Source organism: Vitis vinifera, chromosome 16 (genome assembly GCF_030704535.1).
Source record: "Vitis vinifera cultivar Pinot Noir 40024 chromosome 16, ASM3070453v1".
NCBI classification, from domain to species: domain Eukaryota; kingdom Viridiplantae; phylum Streptophyta; class Magnoliopsida; order Vitales; family Vitaceae; genus Vitis; species Vitis vinifera.
Genome location: NC_081820.1, coordinates 23,791,500 through 23,812,742, shown reverse-complemented (window position 1 = coordinate 23,812,742; position 21,243 = coordinate 23,791,500). Strand labels below are relative to the sequence as shown.

At 31.0% G+C, this 21,243-nt stretch overlaps 1 protein-coding gene across 5 annotated transcripts; it reads right to left on the bottom strand.

Annotated features, from left to right (window-relative positions):
• Positions 1–583: 583 nt before the first annotated feature.
• LOC100853486 (receptor-like protein EIX2) lies at positions 584–7,222 on the bottom strand. Of its 5 annotated transcripts, none has more exons than XM_059733882.1 (6): positions 6,789–7,222; positions 6,104–6,706; positions 2,852–3,654; positions 2,480–2,756; positions 2,097–2,325; positions 584–1,323 (listed from the first exon to the last, which is right to left on the bottom strand). In XM_059733882.1, the coding sequence occupies exons 1-3, from the start codon at positions 7,135–7,137 to the stop codon at positions 3,617–3,619; spliced, it is 990 nt and encodes a 329-aa protein (XP_059589865.1). In that variant the 5' UTR covers positions 7,138–7,222; the 3' UTR covers positions 584–1,323; positions 2,097–2,325; positions 2,480–2,756; positions 2,852–3,616. The 5 variants fall into 5 exon arrangements, with proteins under 5 accessions (XP_059589865.1, XP_059589866.1, XP_010662782.2 ...); XM_059733883.1 differs by having other exon boundaries at positions 3,528–3,654; XM_010664480.3 differs by lacking the exons at positions 6,104–6,706; positions 6,789–7,222 and adding an exon at positions 4,161–6,097.
• Between the last annotated feature and the right edge of the window lie 14,021 nt (positions 7,223–21,243).

Below are 21,243 nucleotides of genomic sequence, written 5' to 3'. Positions count from 1 at the left end.
ATAAAAAAGAAATTTGATTGTAAAGATTTCTACTCTGATATGTTAATTTTGGTCTCTCTAATTTGATTCTTGATATATAGATTTCTAATTTAAATGAATAAATTATAAATGGGATTGAAAATATGTACTTGAAATTTTTATTTGGGTTTAAACTTATTGTGTGCTGGCTCCATTTTGTTTGGCCCATGAGACCCATCGAGGGCCTTTTGTTATTGATTGGGCAGCCCATTGATGGTTCTTGTTGGAACCCATTCTTGACCCTATTTGATTCCTGATATATAGATTTCCACGTGTCTTTATTTCTTCCACTCAAATTGTGTTGATAAATAGATAAATCATTTTAATATTGGTATTTGAGATTGATTTTTCTTTTCTTTTATAATTTGTCCCGTTTTTCTAACGAAAATTGCAATGTTGGAATTTTCTTTCCAACTAGAAAATACTTTGGAAAGAAAAACGATGTAAATAAATTTCACGATGAATAATTTCGGTTCCATTGATGCATTCAATTTGAATTACATAATTTTCATCTTAATATTTTTTTTTTTTCTACTACTAAGCATAAGACTATTTGTAAGGACAGTTGGAAAAGAGAAAATAGTATTTAAATATAAGCAAACGATTTTTGAAACAACATTATTCTTATGTATTTAAAACGGCAAGAGCATTAATCACATGTGAACATAGCTAATGGTTAATCTCAGTTGCAAAGAAAGGAGCTGCAGGCGTGGAGCATCAGAGCTTGAAAGGCGAGCATGGCAGAAATCAGTATCGTGATATAAGCTTTACGCCTCAGGAGCTTCACCACATCTGGCTTCAATGGCTGATCATGTCGCCGGGACGAAGCACCCCCATGCATTTCCAGAAGAATGGCTTCTTGCTCCATGTAGTTGACGTCCAAATGGTAGAGCAGAAGGTAGCATTTCTTCACTACCTCAAAAATGGTGACGAAATAAATCACACCGACTGATAAGGAGAGAGAGAATGGCACCCACCAGTGTTCGCATCTGCCGGATGGCTTGTTGATCACCAGTGTGTTGAGAATTAAAACTTGGACGACCGCAAACCCAGTTGTCAGATTCTGTGCCTTTGTTTCTTCGTGGCGTATTCGTTTCTCCTGATTGTGGTTTATCTCTACCAACTGTCCATGGATGTGGGTTTTACTTTGCTTTTCTTCTTCTGCATCCATGGCCAGACTTCTTACATGCCTCTTGTTCAGTACCCAAGCTGTAATATGCCCCCAAACGTACACCTTCCCTGAAATAACAGTCCTGTGTTTTCCAGCTTGGTTCCCAGGATTTTTCCTTTGACTTTTCGAGTCTTCTGCGTAATTCACAGATATATATGGTCAAGCTTGGGTACCGAAATCTCACCTTACCCACAATTTTCCACCAATGGTAATAGGCCACATGTGAAGGTCAGGCGAATTAAAAAAAAAAAAAAAACCTAAGTTACCAACTGGGTCAAGCATGCCAACAAAATAATCCCATGACAACACAAAAATTTAAAATCTTTATAACAGCCGATTATATAATTTCGGAAATTATTTTATAAAAGTTGGAAAATATTGAATATTTTGTAAAAATAAAAATCTTGTGAAAAGGGAAATTGCAATTTATTTTATTTTGTAATGTAAAGTGATAAACCTAAGAGGTGAAGAAAAATAAAATAAAATTTGAAATAAACTATATATTGTAAAAAAATAATTTGGTGATATAATTTATAACTTAAGAATTAGTTATTGTATTTAGTAAAAAAAAAAACATGTCAATTGGATTAAGTCTTGAGTGTCATGAATTTATGATTTCATCACCAAAGTATAGTACTTGACAAATGCAAGCAAATGCAAATACACTACAAGTCTGCAACCACAAAGATGCAAGTATGTGATAAAGTTTGCATACAAGCTATAACGATCCACTGCTAACTATGTAGTTATTATCTATTATGGGCTTAAGGGGCCCTCATGAGTTTTAAAACGTGTCTAAGAGAACCTATATATGTATATATAATAGTTTTCCCCTCATTCGATGTGGGATATCACACAAATAAGATTAATTCACAAAATTGCATGAAATTCATAAAGATATAGTTACCTTTTTCTTAGTGAAAACAATGTTTCATCATTGGAATCCTGTGCTTTGGCTATATCACAACCATTAAGATCTTCATCTCTCAAATGCAAGTTGTCTTCAACTCTTTTTTTGATGAGGAACACAAGCAAATTGTTGCTTGAGCTTATGGGAAACTTGGGCAGCTGTGAACGTACCATCACCATCTAGAGCACTTACAATCATGTAGGTGCACCTTTTATGGTCTTTAAACCTATACGTAAACAAATCTAATTTAATTTAAAAGACGAAAAGGAGACTAGCATTAATCTTTCCAAAATCACAATATTCAGCATCAATTATGCAGAGGGAAATCAAATTTAAGACTACATGCATATGCCACAAAAAAGAACAAATTAAGCACTCACTGCTCAAATGAAGCTCTAATAGTTTCCTCTTGGTCTTTGCTAAAAGTACATACTCTTTTCTTGGGTGCCTAAGAAAAAGAACAATAATTAGCAAATTTACTTCTTAAAAAAAAAATTCATATTCAGTAACAAGCAAAAGTAGAGGCTTCTTATTCTAATAACAGTTTGCAACTTCACAACTACCAAAGCAAAAGCTAAACTTCCCTCTGAATTGTTTGAGCAAACATGAAGAGCACTTTCTTCTCCAACAGCTCCAACTTCTTCCATAAGTTGATTACTGCAATATTCAGTGGAACAAAAAACACAAATATAAATTGCAGTTCTTCGTTGTTGTTAACTATTCCTAAATAAGATGCTTGTTTCAGTTGTAACCTGGTATGGCATTGGAGAGAGCTCCAAATCATCACAGATCTTCGGCAAAATGCATATTATGTAGCGATTTGTATTGGTTGAATAGCTTTTACAAAACTTGAGCAACCAACACAAATTTTGGATAACATTGTTATTTACAAAAGCAGAAACCAAAATAAAGAAATGGGAGCTTTTTAGCAAACTTTCCATAGTTGGTCTTTACCGCCGTTGATCCAATTCCCATCATCATCGTCCCTTGAAGATGATTGATGCCCAAAGTGACTTCCAGCAATCTGCATATGGAGTACCTTAAGCAATTTGATTCACGGTTGGAAATCAGACCTCTCTGTGTTACAGGAGCTTTCATGCTTGAGCACCAAAAAAACAGAGTGCTCTGTTTTCAGTAGTAGCATATCCCACATTTCATACTAATGGGTATTATCACATTGCATTTCCCAAAAAATAAACTTTGTTTTTGAGCAAAAAAAAAAATATTTTTCTAAGATGAAGTATTTTTTTAGCACCCCCTACAAAGGCCTCTAATATTTGATTCTACAAAAATAACAAATAAATTTTAGAGCAACAAAATACAAAGTCGTACATATAATAGCAAAAATTAATGTTTAAAAAGTTCTAAATAGAATATAACACGAGAAACTTAAAGCCAAGCTAACTACCAAATAAGCAAACTTAATACATGTTGATGTCATTTATCCGATGACAAGCTTTTGCATTAAGGCATGTAACTATCCCATCATAAATACTCCCGTTACTCAAAAGCATATATCACCTACTAATCCTTGAGATGCAACCCAGCTGAAGTCCTGTAATACAAAGATGAAATGCAACAACGCTCATCAATTTGGAATAATTTCTTAGTTGCGACTCTTCTTGATTAGTAGAAATGAAGGTTTTAGTATGTTACTTACAATTGAACTTTTAATGTACTTATAATATTTGAAGACAACAAATTAACTTAACATTTAAAAGAAAAAATTGTAACTTGAAGTAAGATAGAAATAAAAATACAAATAATCATTCTTCAACTATGATCCTCGGCCTATAAGATTAATCTTTACATGATGAAAGCTAAATATGCACAACTATTACAAAAAAGTATATTAAAATCTTCTACGCTTGCTTATTTTATCGATGCTTCTATTTGCAAAATCTAAGCTTTCATCAATATATTGTGGAAGGTCAATCAAATAATAGAAGAGGGATTTGAGTAGTAGCATAAAGTGTACTTTTTATTCTTAACTGTTGGATAATAAATAGAAGTTAACACATTTTACCAGAAAAACTAAAAAGAGAATTTGAGAAGTCTTACCATTTAACCTTGCAGGCTCCTTCGTATTCTATTCATATTTACTATTGTTGTCATGTACAACCAATCCTTTATCTTGCTCAACAATTGGAAATAGGCATATCTCCATGAACTATTGAATAGTAAAGTGCCGCAAACTCCCCAAAATCCGATGATGAATCCAAGAACAATATTTCCATAAAACCATATATTATTTGCATCATCTTGAATGTCCTCTTTTTTACTACTAAGACCACTAGTGAAGGAGACTCCCCCAAGTTCATCTTCAGGACACCTTATCAAAAGAGGTGGTCCACAAAGTCCAGGATTTCCCTCATATGTGGAGGCATCAAAGCTTTGTAATTGAGTGCCTAATGGAATTTTACCTGACAAGGTGTTATTTGATAGGTCTAAAACACTTAGATCGGCTATTTGAGAAAGAGTATCCGGAATTCTACCATTAAGTTGGTTTTGAGATAGATCAAGAACATCCAATAATTTCAATTGACCAATTGTTGTAGGGATTGATCCAATCAAATTGTTTCTTGATAAATTCAAAGACACCAATTCTACCAAATCAGTTACTTCTATTGGAATTTCACCAATTAATTGGTTTCTTGAAAAATCAATGCTCTTAATGAATCTAAGAGTTTTCTTGTACTCTTGTTCTTTTCCTTTCCATTGAACCAATGTACTATCAACATAGTGATATGGGATACTCAAATTGTAAATTGTTTCGTAAGAAAGGACCGGACTTCCTTTTTGAGCCATGGCAGTTAAATTTTTGAGACATTTTGGTATCTTTCCTGATAGATTGTTGCTAGAGAGGTCCAACATTTGAATCTGTTTCAGTTGACAAAGACTTGAAGGTATGCTTCCATTAAATTCATTAGATCTTAGGTTGAGAACGATCAAATCTGACAGGCTTCCTCCCATCCATGCGGTTATTTTTCCTGACAATTTATTTTTTCCCAAATCTATAAGACGCAAAGCTCTGCAGTTCTTTAAGGACGAAGGCAGTGCTCCAGTAAAACTATTGTTACATAAATGCAATGTTTGCATCTGATGTAACAAGCCAATCGAATTTTTAATTTTCCCAGAAAAATTATTATTTGCCAAATCAAGAACAATTAAATCTTTCCACTGCTCCCAACAATTGGGTAGTTCTCCTGATAGTCGATTATTTGAGAGGTCAAGATGAGACAAACCCCAACTAGGCTGATTAGGAGTCCCACACGATAAAGAAATTGAGCCTGAAAACAAGTTCTTGGAGAGATCCAACCATCTAGCATTGAAAACAGATTGTGGTATTGAACCTTCCAAGCAATTTGAACTCATATCCATTCCCAAATAAGACCTTGCTTGTAAATTGGGCAAAGTGCCCGAGATGTGATTGTTGGAAATGTTTAACCAATTTAAATCTGAAGTTAAATTCCAAAACCAATTGGGAATGACATCTGAAATTCCAGAAGCAGAGATATCAAGTTCGCTCAAAACTTCTTGAGTTTGAAGCCAATTAGGAAAACGTGGGCCTAATTTGCAAGAGGCCAATAGTATACTTGAGGCTCGAAACTGGGGAACTTGCTCAAGGCTTATGTTGAATGTAAGGGAGTTGAAAGATAAGTCTAAGTAAGACAGGTTGGAGAGACCAAAAAGGTGGTTTGCGGAGACAGTGCCTCGCAATGAATTTGAAGGAATGGACAACAGTTGAAGTTGAGCTAGTTGTCCAATACTTTCATGTAAAGTTCCCTTTAGTTGATTGAAATCAAGAAATAATTCTCTCAACTGTGAAAATCCAGAAAGATTGGGAAATGACCCTTTCAATTGATTATAAGATAAATCTAAAACCTCTAATGTGTTATTAGGGCAGGCCAGATAATCTTTTTCCTTCAGTCCAGTGAGATTGTTCTGAGACAACCATAATTCCTGTAAATTACATAAATCTGTCAAGGATTTTGGAATCTCACCTTCAAGTTCATTCAAAGAGAGATCAAGATATGCCAGACTAGTCATGTTTCCAAAAGCATCCGGAATTGAACCACGTAGCTTGTTCCAAGAGAGATCAAGATATGCCAGAGTAGTCATGTTTCCAAAAGCATCCGGAATTGAACCACGTAGCTCGTTCGAAGAGAGATCAAGATATGCCAGAGTAGTCATGTTTCCAAAAGCATCCGGAGTTGAACCATTTAGATCATTCCAAGAGAGGTCAAGATGAACAAGGCTGCTACTGAAGTTGAACAACCATGGGTATATTGAAGAAGTGAGACCATTCGAGGGGAGATGAAGCACAGCAAGAGAAGTAGAAGAATTAATATGGGAAATGGATATTGTTGGAATAATCGAAGGAAGCTGAGTATCAATCAAGTATAACTCAGTTAGGGAAGGCATTTTATTAATTGCTTGGGGCCAATGGATTGCTTTACTAAGATTAACCCAACTCAAGTCAAGGTGTGTTAAGAAAGGAAGGTGACAAAGCCAGTCAAGGTTTCCACAGGTCATATCCCCATAATTATAGCCAAGATCAAGGGATTGCAAGTTGGAAAGATTACCGAGTTGAGTGGGAAGAATTCCTGTAAAATTGGGAAAAGAGAGAATTATATTCTGCTGAGACAAACTGATGAATTTTCACAAGGTATATATGTATATAATTACCTTCAAAATCATTCGAGCTGAGGTTCAAATGCTTCAAGTGCTGCAACTCTGCCAATGAAGGACCAATCTTACCTCCCAAAGATTGGGCATGAAGATCAAGCCTGATCACATGACCCGTCTGGTTGTTACACTTGACTCCTCTCCATTTGCAACAATCTCTTTTGTCTTCCCCATTCCCCCATGAAGAAAGCACTCCATCGTCATCGACAACACCTTGTTTGAAGTGAAGGAGAGCTTGCCTCTCCCTCTCTCTGCACCCAACTTTAGCATCACCCACCCTCAAACAGGCTTCGAAACAGAGCAAAAGCAGAAAAAGGGAAATAAAATATCGAAAGGGGCTTGTAGCCATGTTCAACACAGAGCAAGGATAGTGTGTAATAACAAGGATTAGCAAGTTTTGGTTTTTGATTTGTGAGCAAAGCAGGCATTGACTTATATACCATTCCCACCAACATGTTGAGTAGATGACCTTTAATTATGACAAAATATTTTTTAAAAAACAAATATATATTATTTTTAAGTTTTTCATTCACATAATATTTTGAGTCAATATTGTGTTTATATTATTATTATTGTTATTTTTGGAGAAGTAATGTTTTGAAATCCCTTTTTAAAAATAATTAACAAATATAACCTCCACTTTTAATTTATATTTATATGATAATTATGTTTTACCTTTTATAAAAATGATTCTTAATAAATAATAATTTTTAAAATAAATAATATAAAGATAAATTTTGTAAATAGTGATACTAATAAGACAAACACAACTTATATAATTTTTTTTATATTAAAAATGATAAAACTTTATTAAAAATTATAAAATATAGATATTAATATTTTACTAAATTCATAAATTTTACTAAAAGGATTTTAATATTCATTTAAAATGACAATTAGAGAAAAAATTGAAAAGGCAATTTACTGATGATGTTTTCCAAATATTATTATTTATATTTGAAAAAAATATTGTTAATATTTATTCTAAAATTAAAATTAAAGAAATTTTTATATGATTAATTTCATTAATCTCTCCAAAAGTTTAGGTTAAATACATCTAATTATTATTAATTTAAAATTTCATTAAACATCTTCCTAATCCTTATCATTTATTAACTTCATCATATTATTATTCCAAAAATTTAATGATTTTATCATGTTTGTTCGTGTTAAGCTCGCTCTTCCGACCATTGATTTATCATATGGGAAAAATGAGGCATGCATGGAGACTTGAGAAGGCCTACCAACCGTGAAGATCATACCAACCTTCGAAGCAGGCGAGGGTGTATCCAGTCCGTTTCAATCTTCTCTTCACTGAGTTCCTCTCTTTGACCATTCCTTTGTTTCCAAGTAGGAGAAAATTGCAGAGAAACTTACAGAAGCCCAACCCCACCCAAAGAAAATTCAGGTATCCAAGTGTTAATCACATGGAAAAGTCTTCAAAACCTACACCTACCATGTTGAAATCTTGAGCATGGTGATATGACTTGTTTTATGGTATTTTACACGCAACACGTCTTAAAGAACAAGTGAGAGAGAAATAAAAAATAAATTTAAAATTAATAAATTATTTTTAATTTTATTTTATTTATTTAATTTTTAAAAATAAAAATTAAATAATTTTAAAATATATTAGTTTTTTATTAATTTTAATTATATATTTTTACTTTCATATATTTCATAATAAAATCAAATAAAAATAATCATTTTTCTTAACATTTTTTTCTTTTCTTAATAATTATAAAATCTTTTATTGAAATTCAAAAACAACCACCATGTGTCACATGTGTGGTTGGTTGAAAGGTTTTTTTTTTTTTTTTTTAATCTAAATTAGTAATAAAAATTATTTTTAAAACAGGAAAGTTGATTATAAGGATTTCTAATATGAAAAAAACAATATCACGGAATTGTGAGGATAGTGTTATGTTTTTTTTTCCTTTAATTTTTTAATTTATGTTAATGAAAATTTTATAATATTATCAATATTTACTTTCAAAAATCAATAATTTTACTTTCAATTTTTCAGTAAGGTCTCTTGCATTTCATTTCTATAATTTTAGTTTTATAGGTTATGTTTGATTGACCAAATATAACATCATATAGGATAAAAGAGAAGATATCACATTAAATTTTATATTTAATTAATGATGAGATAGTATAAGTGGTGAAATATATTATTCACTCTTTTTTATTTTTTTTTACACGAGATATGTTAATTTTATACTAAGATATAAGATATGTATATCCGATATATCATAAATTTTTTTTTTTTTATAAAATAATTTTTTTAATTATAAATTAAATTTATGATTAAAAAAGAAAAACTAAAAAATATTTATAAAGTAATATTAATATATGATATATAAATTATTTTTATATATCATTATCAATGATTCATCAATAAAAAAAATTGAATTTTCTAATAAATAAAATTTTTTTTTCCATCTAGCTAAACCTTGAATGGTCTTTTTCTTTAATCAATAAGAAATCTAACTTAAAGATACCTACAATTTACTTCATGTTAATAAAGTCAAAGTAGATATATATTTATTTATTTTAATAAAAATTTATTTATTAGAAGATACATTTAATTATTTGTTTTATGAGTGTATAAACTTTTTTATAATTTCGAAGAGTAGCAAAAATCTCTTTTATAATTTATTATTAACATTTTTGAATTATTAATTAAGATATCTTGATAAAAGAAATAACAAAAATAAAGTCTTATTTTTTATTTTAGTCCAAAACCATATGGCTAGTTGCACGAATTTTCTAAAATCTGATAGACAACGCTGCCCCTCCGGGTCTGCAGGTCGCCACGGTCCACGCTCAAATATGTGAACTAGCAAACACATAACAACTACATTTAAGGTAAAAGAAATAATTATGAACTTTTAATGTCTTGCAAAGTATTTTTTATTCATTTTTTTAATAGGTCAAAGCTCTTAGTTATAGTTGTAAAAATATGAATTTATTAAAATTAAGTCTTAAATACTTTATGAGTGTCAAGAATTTTAAAAGATACGATGAAAAGACTGAAAATTTTTGTAAGTTTAGAGTCTTGAAAGGTATGATGACTAGAGCTCTCATTGCGTGTTAAAGAAGCAAAGGAAAAAGAAGAAAAAGAAATAATCATGTGTAATGGAAAACTAAAATTGAGGTGTTGTCTTTTTTTTTTTTTTTTTCTCCAACTTAATTTGAATATTGATAAATTAACTTAATTAAAGTTGAAATATTGCAATCCATTATTTATCCCTTAATCAAGATATCTTAACTTGAAAAGAAAGTTACATCCACTTTAAATTTTTTAACATGAAATGGTTTGTACTTGAAAATTTTTAAAAAATAATAATAATTCAATATTTAATCAAATGATCAAAATAACTAATAAAAGTAATAGTAGAAGTTGGTTTAAAAAAAAAAAAAAGGAAAAACTTCCGATTCGATTTATTGACTTGACTTGACTTAAGAAATGAAGACCTCTTACATGGATTTTTAAGTCTCTTGCTACAAGAACAAAGTACAATAATGAAAATTTATTATTTCTTTTAATTTGATTTATTGACTTGACTTAAGAAAGGAAGACTTGTTATACATGGTTTTTTAAGTCTCTTGCTACAAAATAAAATACAATAATAAAAGTTTATTATTTCTTTTAATTTGATTTATTGACTTGACTTAAGAAAAGAAGACCCGTTATACATGGCTTTTAGCAAGACAAACTACAATAATGAAAGTTCATTATTTCTTCCACCTCCATTTTGTTGACTTGACTTAAGAAACGAAGACCTCTTGTACATGGATTTTTAAGTCTCTTACTACAAGACAAACTACAATAATGAAAGGTTCATTATTTCTTAACTTTTGAAGTCAAATAAATGAATTACACGTTACAATATCACAAGGATTATGGAACATTAAAAAAAAAAAAAAGACCGGCCTCTTACATAAAGATAAAAATATAAAAGAAAAAAAAAATGACCAAGGACTTTTGTCTTTTTAGCAACGTTTTCAAAAATAATTCTTAAAAAATAGTTTTTTAAAATAAATTTTAGTTATTTCCAGCAACAAAATTTTATTTAGAAATTAGTATATAAAAAACAGTTTTCTTAGTTTAATATTGTTCATGAAATTGAAGTGCACAAATCTAAAATACAAAGGTTCTCGAAACATTTTTCATATTTTCAACTATTTCTTGAAATATTCTACAATATATATATATATATATATAGATATTTAAAAGCTTTTGTTCCAAAAAAATAACCTATTTTCAAAAACTTATTTTAGTGAAATTTTACCAAATATAGTTTTTAAGGTAGAAAGCAATTTTCCATCATAAAAAACAAAACAAAAAAAAAATTCTATTTTCAAGAAGGGTTTCTTAAGAGATCTTACCAAGAAAGAAGCATTCTAAAAATAAGTTGAAGTTCTTTTGCTTAATTATTTCTCTTTCTCTTATGTGCATTCATTGTTTATTCCTTCTTTGTCATTTTTGCGACAAAAACGGGGAGACAATTTATTGATACTATTGATTAGATATCCATTGTATGCATGACTCACATCCATCTACTCTTACCTTGATTTGATAGAATTTGAGTTGTGTTTTCTCTCACACATTGTTTTACTTGGGTACTTGGTTGGTTTGTGTGTGCAGGTCACAAGTAGTGGGGTATTGCCCACTTTTAGATGTGATTTATCATCATCTGTATGTTCAAGAATGATTTGGTTTAGACGAGAGTTATTGAGAAATTCTTAAACTCCATTAAAGAGTATTAGGGGGTTTATGTAATTTGTATTTTTTTTCATAAAATTATCATAGGAGATTGTTGGTATATTAGGCTATATAATTTAAGATCAACAATTTTGTTCCTTTCATTCTAGTTTAGAATCTTTCTAATTGTGTTTTACTCTTCATTGAAGACTCAAAGTTGTTATGTGATCAATCGAGATGGCACAACTAAAAATCAAAAGGTTCAAGAATGACAAATTGGTGTTTGTTAAGGCATAGTGCGAACTAAGGGTTTTAAAACTGAGCTAAAAGAATTTTTAAAAAGTTTAAAAAATCTCCATAAGCACTCAAGTGCTCCCATGAGCACTCAAACACCCATGATAGAATTCTCCAAAGTTTTTGGAACTTTGATTTTCTAAATTTTTTTAAGGTCTTATTTTGGAAAATTGTAGATCCAGTCCGCTAGCTTCTTATGCCTATAAATGTTTTACCTAAAAAGGTTTTTGGTTTGATGCAAATTTTTTGAAAAACCAAATTCGTCATCTTATTCCTAAAACTCTTAAGGAATGTTGTTTTCGCTTATGTTGGATTGAAAAGGAGATCTACATCCTCTCAAGCACTGAGGTTAGATCCACTAAGAGCACATGTAGTGCTATATCGCAAATGTGAAGTGCATTGTAGGTGTTGGGTAATAAGACTTAACGATAGCTTCCACCAACTAAAACCATGTATAATACTTTCAAATAGTTAATTAATGATTAAAAGTCTGACTTTGTCGTTTTTACATCCGCACATGATATGGGTGGTTTTCCATATAAAAATCTTATGTTTTTGTATTGAGTGTTTTTAGGCTTTCCTAAATTGAAAAAATGTTTGTTATATGATTATAAAATAATTCATTTTTAAGCAGAAAATTTTAAACACCCATTCAACTCCTCTAGGTGTTACCTAAACTAGATCAAATAACTTTCAGGCTTATCTTAAAAAGAAAATCATCTCTCTTCAAGTTGAAATTAATAACTTAAAATGGGAGTTTAAAATATCTGAAAAAGGCTAAGGTTTTCCTTGGAATAAAATATATACTTACTTGAAAAGAAAATTCATTAGTTAATCTCTTCTCTTTCAAAATTCTCAAATGGGGACAAGAATTTTGATAATTTTGGCAAGTAAAAAAATAATCTTTGGCATAAAGGGATTAGGATACAAGCTCTATAAAAATAAAAAATAAAAAAATTAAAATTTAAAAATTATTTTGTCAAGGAATCCTCAAATAGTACTATTTGCAACTTTTGTAAAAGAAATAATCACATAAGTAGCATTAGCCCTCTAAGAAAATCAACTTATGTTACTTTGATATGAAGACAATTAACTTGTTTGGAGTGAAGAGGAAGAGTCTTGAGAGGGCTACAATACAGGAACACTTGAGTAAAACAAAAATAAGGAATATACTGAACATCATTGATGGAGACATTATGTATAAAAAGGATAAGGTGAAAAGACTAAAAAGCTTACCTCCATAGTGCTTTCAATTCATTCACCCCCTCTAAGTAATACAACAAATTAATAACTGTTGTAAATGAAGTGATGAATGACCACATTGATGGTCATTTATGAACTCCATTTACTCATCTTTAAGATGAGTAATGGGAGTTCATATTATGAAACCTATAAAAGGCTTCTTACACCCCATGTTAGAGCATCCTGAGAAAAAGAAAGAAATTTTCTTCCTCTCATTCTCTCTCTCTTTTTCTTTCATTTTCTCAACACTTCTCTTTGATTTCGTCCCCCCCCCCCCCCCCTCCCCCCTCCTCCTCCTCCTCCTCCTCCTCCTCCCTCTATATATATATATATATATATTATTAAAGTAATACATAGTCATCCCTACTATTATTTGAGTCACATTTATTCTCCTTTTACAACACGTTATCAGCACGAATTGCTTTGAAGGTAATTCTCGTATCTTAAACCTGAAGTTATTTATATAGGATAAAATTTTACATAGTTATATTATTGTTGATTTGTTTTGTTACATATTGTTAAAAGTTATAAACAAATTATTTGATTTTGTTTATAATCAAAGTTATACCAATGCTATCAAGTTATTATAATTGATTCTAATAATATTGTTTTGTCATATATATGAAGTTATTTGACAATGTCGACTATCACAAAACTCGAATTTGTGGCACTTGACATTTTGGGAAAGAACTATCCATCTTGGATCCTTGATGCTGAATTACATCTTGATGCAATGAACCTTGGAGCTACAATCAAAGAAAGAAATCAAGCATCCCTGCAGAATCGCGCAAAAGCATTGATTTTCCTTCGCCATCACTTCCATGAAGCTTTAAAAAATGAGTATCTTATGGTAAAGGACTTTTTTACTCTATGGAGTAATTTGAAGGAAATATATGACCACCAGAAAACTGTGATTCTCCCAAAAGCTCGATATGATTGAATGCACCTAAGGTTGCAAGATTTTAAAACTGTTAGTGAATACAACTCCGCACTTTTCAAAATCAACTCTCAATTAAAGCTGTGTGGAGAAAAAATCACAGAAGAAGACATGTTAGAGAAAACTTTTACTACGTTTCATACCTCGAATGTGCTCTTGTAGCAGCAATAACGAGAGCGTAGATTTACAAAATATTCTGAATTAATATCATGTCTTCTTGTTGCTAAACAAAATAATGAGATTTTGATGAGAAATCACCAATCTCGTCCAACTAGATCTGAACAATGCAATATCGTCCCAAACTCGTGGACGTGGTCGTGATCGTGGAAGAAATCCCCGATACCATGGTTCTTATAGTAATAATTCTCAGAAAATGAAAGCCTCATTGCACCACCAGAAATGGAACAATACTGAGACAATACAATAAAATGGGAAGTATTTACAAGATAAACCTCCTAAGAACCACGAGAATAATTGTTATAGATGTGGTATGAAGGGGCATTGGTCGCGTACCTGTCGTATGCCCAAACATTTAGTCGACCTTTACCAAGCATCAATAAAAGCAAAAAGAAAAGAGATAGAGATGAACTTTACCGATGGTGATGGATTAGACCTAACCTACTATAACATTGATTTCTTTGGAGGTCCCAATGAAAAAACAGACCATTTGATAAATGATGAGAAAATTAACATTGATTGATGTTACTTTATATATGAAATAATATATTATTATGTCTTATATTTACATCTGATTTACTTTGTTATTTACATTATGCCTTGTTTTATTTTGTTATATCTGAAATCCATGTGTTATTTGGTCTCAAGATGAATGAGGATGATGTATGTCTCGTAGACTGTGCGACCACGCATACAATTCTTCTAGATAAAAGATATTTTCTTGAATTGACATTAATAAAAGCTAATGTAAGTACCATATCTGGTACTACAAACTTAGTTGAAGGTTCTGGAAGAGCAAACATAACGTTGCCAAATGGAACTAGATTCCATATAAATGACGCTTTATATTCTAGCAAATCCAGAAGAAATTTGCTCAGTTTTAAAGATATCCGCAAAAATGGATATCATATTGAAACTATGAATGAAGATAATATAGAATATATTTACATTACTTCCATTATATCTGGCCAGAAGCTTATAATGGAAAAACTCTCGAATTTCTCATCTGGGTTGTATCATACAACTATAAAGCCTATTGAATCATATGTTGTCGTGAACCAGAAGTTCAACGACCCAAAAGTTTTTGTCCTTTGGCATGACAGGCTAGGTCACCCAGGGTCTTCAATGATGCGTCGAATAATCGAACACTCACATGCACATCCACTAAAGAACTAGAAGATTCTTTCACCCAATGAATACTCATGTGTTGCCTGCTCACAAGGTAAATTGATAATGAGACCATCTTTTACTAAAGTCAATCTGAGTCACCAGTCTTTTTAGAAAGAATACATAGGGACATATGTGGGTCTATCCATCCACCATGTGGACCATTCCGTTATTTTATGATCTTAATATATGCTTCTACTAGGTGGTCACATGTTTGTCTCCTTTCTACACGTAACGTTGCCTTTGCTAGACTCCTTGCACAAATAATCAGATTACGAGCACAATTTCTAGATTATCCAATTAAGACAATACGTCTTGATAATGCTGGCGAATTTACTTCTCAAACATTCATTGACTATTGCATGTCAATAAGGATAAATATTGAGCATCTTGTTGCTCATACTCATACCCAAAATGGTTTAGCAGAATCCTTCATCAAACATCTCCAATTAATAGCTCGACCATTACTAATGAGAACCAAATTACCTACTTCTGCCTAGGGACATGCTATTATGCATGCTGCAGCTTTAATCCGTATTTGACCTACAACTTACCATGAATACTCCCCTTCACAACTTGTGCTTGGAAAACAACCAAATATCTCTCACTTACAAATCTTTGGTTGTGCAGTTTATGTACTAATTGCACCTACACAACGCACTAAAATGGGTTCCCAACGAAGACTTGGGATTTATGTAGGTTTTGATTCTCCATCTATCATAAGATATCTTGAACCTTTAACAGGTGATGTTTTTACTGCCCGCTTTGCGGATTGTCATTTTAATGAGAGTGTTTTCCAGTCATTAGAGGGGAGAAAAGTCAATTTCTAAAGAACGATGAGAAATTAGTTGGAAGGCATCTACTATGACCCATCTTCCAAAGGATCATTCATTTGCAAAATCTTGCAAATCAATTACCATATGCATTCATTAATACAAAGAAAGTGACAAAGTCATATATCCCGGCTGCAAATACTCAGCACAGATCGATGTCCCTGTAGGACAGTTAACAAATGAATCTAAGATACGCCTGAAATGTGGTAAACTTGTTGGCTCAAAGAATGTATCTTCCCAGAAATGAGAACCCAAGAAAAACTTGGCACTCTAGAAGAGGTCATCAAAATGACTGATCAATTTAAAATTGATAAATTTATAACCCTAGAAGAGGCATAAATAATACAGAAAGCCCCTGAAGAGGTACATATTGAACAAGAAGCCCATGAAGAGCCACATATTGAACGAGAAGCCCCTAAAGAGGCATAGGTACCTGAAAATTGTGAGATCTTAGTAAGTTATGTACACACGGGAGAAAAATGGGATCAAAATAATATTGTTATTAACAATATTTTTGCTTTCCAAGTGGCCTATGAAGTCATAAGAAATGATGAAAATCCCGAACTACGAAATATGGAAGAATGTCGACATAGAAATGATTGGCTAAAATGGAAAGAAACTATACAAGCAGAGTTAAACTCGTTAACAAAACGAGAAGTTTTTGGACCTGTAGTCCAAACACCTGAGGATGTAAAGCCTATTGGGTACAAATGGGTATTTGTACGAAAGCGCAATGAGAATAATGATATCATAAAATATAAAGCGCGATTAGTAGCACAAGGTTTCTCGTAGAGACCTAGTATTGACTACGAGAAAACATATTCTCCTGTCATGGATGCAATCACATTTCGTTTCTTAATTAGTTTGGCAGTCTCAGAAGGATTGGATATGCATCTCATGGATGTTATTACAGCATATTTATACGAATCCATGGATAATGATATATACATGAAAATCCCTAAAGGATTTAAATTGCCTGGAGAAAATAGTACAAAGTCTCATAGCATGTACTAAATCAAGTTACAACGATCCTTGTATGGATTAAAGCAATTTGGACGCATGTGGTACAATCGTCTTAGCGAATATTTGCTAAAAAAAAAGATATGTGAATAACCCTACATGCCCATGCATCTTCATTAAGAAATCAGAAATCGGATTTGCAATTATTACAGTGTATGTCGATGACTTAAATCTTGTTGGAACTCCTGAAGAACTCACAAGAACAACAAATTACTTGAAAAAGGAATTTGAGATGAAAGATCTTGGAAAAACAAAATTTTATCTCGGCCTGCAGATCGAGCATTTTCCAAATTGAGTTTTAGTACATCAATCAACATACATTAAGAAATTTTTGAAGCGCTTTTATATGAATAGAGCGCATCATTTAAGTTCTCCAATGGTTGTCCGATCACTTGATGTGAAAAATGACTCATTTCGTCCTTGCGAAAAAAATGAAGAGTTACTTGGTCCTGAAGTACCATATCTTAGTACTATTGGTGCACTTATGTATCTTGCCAATTGTACACGTCCAGACATTGCTTTTTCTGTCAATTTATTAGCAAGATACAGTTCCACTCCAACTCGAAGACATTGAAATGGTATCAAACATATATTATGTTATCTTTGCGGAACTATTGATATGGGTTTATTTTACTCAACGGAATCAAAGCAACAATTGCTTGGATATGCAGATGCAGGATATCTTTCAGATCCACATAAAGGTAGGTCACAAATAGGGTATGTGTTTAATTGCAATGGTACTACTATTTCATGGAAAGATGTCAAACAAATAATGGTGACCACATCATCAAATCATTCAGAAATACTGGCAATTCATGAAGCAAGTCATCAATGTATAAGGCTAAGATCTATGGTCCAGCATATTCGGGAATCATGTGGACTCTCCTCTATCAAAGGTGACCCGACAATATTATTTGAAGATAATGCTACATGCATTACACAAATAATAGGGGGTTATATTAAAAGAGATAGAACTAAACACATTTCACCAAAATTCTTTTGTACACATGAACTCTAGAAGAGTGGTGAAATTGATGTGCAACAAATACGCTCAAGTGATAATCTAGCAGATTTATTCACAAAATCATTGTCAACCTCAACATTCAAGAAATTAATATATATGATTGGAATGCGTCAACTCAAGGATATCGACATGAGAGGGAGTATGCTTGTAAAAGGGTGTTAGTATACTGTACTCTTTTTTCATTCGTCCAGGTTTTGTCCTACTGGGTTTTATTGGCAAGGTTTTTAACGAGGCAGTCCTAATATACCAAGAAAAGAATATTATACTCTTTTTCCTTCGCTAGGTTTTTCCTATAAAATTTTTTACTAGCAAGGTTTTAATGAGACATATTCTTTTAATAAGGTGGTCATCCAAGGGGGAATGTTGTAAATGAAGTGATAAATGACCACATTGATGGTCATTTATGAACTCCATTTACTCATCTTTAAGATGAGTAATGGGAGTTCATATTATGAATCCTATAAAAGGCTTCTTATACCCCATGTAAGAGCATCCCGAGAAAAAGAAAGAAATTTTCTTCCTCTCATTCTCTCTATCTCTTTCTTTCATTCTCTCAACACTTCTCTTTGATTTCTTCCCCCCTCCCCCTCTATATATATATATATTATTAAAGTAATACATAGTCATCCCTACTATTATTTGAGTCACATTTATTCTCATTTTACAATAATAACATAAAATTTAAGGCTTTCTCTTTTGAATTCTTATTGTTTATTAAATATCTTTGAATATATTTCTTATTTTTTTTATTTTTAAAAATAAAAACCCTTATACAAAATATAAGAATTTTTATACAAAAAGAAAAAAATTTAAACTGTGTTCGAAAAGTATTTTTTAAAACTATTTTTTAAAATTCTTATATAATATTTTGTAAAATAATAGTTTGTTTGGAAACTTGAACTGTTATTAACTTTTTTTTTATGTTTTTAAATATTTTTTAAAAATAAGTTTCACATGTAATACTTTACTCATAATCATTCTGCATTTTGTATGATTATTTTTCAATAAATAAAAATAATTTTAAAAATTAAAAGATATTATCTAAAAACACTCCGATTTTTTGTTTTTTAAGAGTATAAACTGTTTTCTAATCATTAAGCATGTTTTTTTTTATTATTCTTTTGTTCTAAAACATATAAAACTATTTTCTAACCATTAACAAGCATCCTCTTACCTACCCTTCTTAAAGACTTTTTCAAAATTTAAAAATTTATGGAATTGAAATTTTTTTACTTCCGTCAATTTTAAAAAATGTTTTCAAATAACATAACAATATTATACCTATCTTTCATATAAGATTTTTTTATATTTTGTATAAAACTTCCTATTTTCAAAAACAAAAAATAAAAAATATACCCCCACTTGCATAAATTTTGTTTTGAAGATAATATTATTATAACAATCCAAAGATAGAAGGACTCTTGATATTACAGGAGTTCTTCCCATCCATGTCTGTACAATTTTGTTCCTCCGGCCGGAGACAGAAGCAAGACCGACACGAAGAAACAAAAGCCCAGACTCGAACAGTTCGCTGTGTGATCTCTCGGACTGCATTGGCCGGCTTTCGTTTCTTCGTGTCGAGCTCGCTTTTCCGGCCCTGCTTTATCAGATCAGTCAAGTCTTTTGTGGCCTTTTTTTATAAGCGGGAAAATGAGGCATGGAGGCTGGCATGAAGATCATACGAACCTTCGGAGCAGGTGAAGGTGTTTCAATCTTCTCTTTTCTATGTTCCTTTCTCTGACCATTCATTTGTTTCTAGTATGAGAAAATTGCAAACAAACTCACAAAAGCTCTACCCCACATAAACAAATTCCAAGTATCCAAGGATTAATCACATGGAAAAGTCTAGCAATTTATAGTCACACGACTCGATTATATTTAGAATTTATTTAATAGTAATTTTATAAAATGTCTCTAATTTTTTTAGCACTTGAAAACAACTCTTTTATAAAAATTTTAAAGATTAAATAGGTTAAATGCTTCCTAAAATCATTTTTAAACGAATTTTTAATTATCAAAATCTTTATATTTCAAAATCTTTTTAAGCACTAAAATTAACATATCTCTAAACATATTTCTAAAATAATATTAAAGAAAAAAAACAATGAATTAAAACACATAATTAAAAATAAAATATTGTCCTCGAGATACTCAAATAAATGCCGAGCTCATAGGTTTTTTGGCCATTTCTTATTGGAGGCTTCTAAAAGTCACCCACGACCATTACTTTGACTAGCAACAATATACCACATGTCAAATTATTTGGGTTTTTTTATATATTATTTGTTTTTTTATATTAAATATTTTTTATATTATGTTTGGTTCTTAGAAAATCCAAGAGAAAATGTGAGGGAAAGAAAATAGAAAGAAAAAGTAAAAGAAGGAATTAAGGAAAATAAAAAAATGAATTTAAAACTTATAAATTATTTTTATTTGTTACTTCAAATTCATCTGACATTTTGTTCCTCTTTTATATGGAAATTAATAATTTAAAAATATATAATAAATTTTTAATTATATTTTATTTCCTTTCAAGGTTTTCATAGAAAAATAAAATACGAAAAAATAATTTTCCTTCATTTTTTTTCTTTCCTTATTGCTTTTTGAGAATTAAACATAGTCTTAGGCTATGTTTGGTTCCCGGAAAGTACAAAGGAAAGAAAAAAAATGCTAAGGAAAATGATTTTCTCATGTTTGGTTGTCCTATGAAAAATATCAAAGAAAATCAAATATAATTAAAACTAATTAAAAGCTTATGTATTTTTAAATTATTTAATCTTTATATTGATGAGTTAAAATAAATAAAATGAGTTTGAAGTAACAAAAAAAATAATTTATCAAATTTTTATATATTTTTTTATTTTCCTTCACTTTTTCTTTCCTTCTACTTTTCCTTTGTATTTTCTTTCCCTCGCATTTTCCCTCAAATTTTCCGGGAACCAAACATAGCCTTAGTTTTTATCACTTTCGGTTCAACGTATCACACAAAACTTCCTTGGGTATAATCCTCTCTCTTAATTTTGGTTTCTATGCACTCTAATTTGATTCCT

What these genes read in the sequence shown, in the direction of transcription:
- LOC100853486 (XM_010664480.3), bottom strand. Translation starts at nt 5,480, where the DNA reads ATGGATATGAGTTCAAATTGCTTGGAAGGTTCAATACCACAATCTGTT.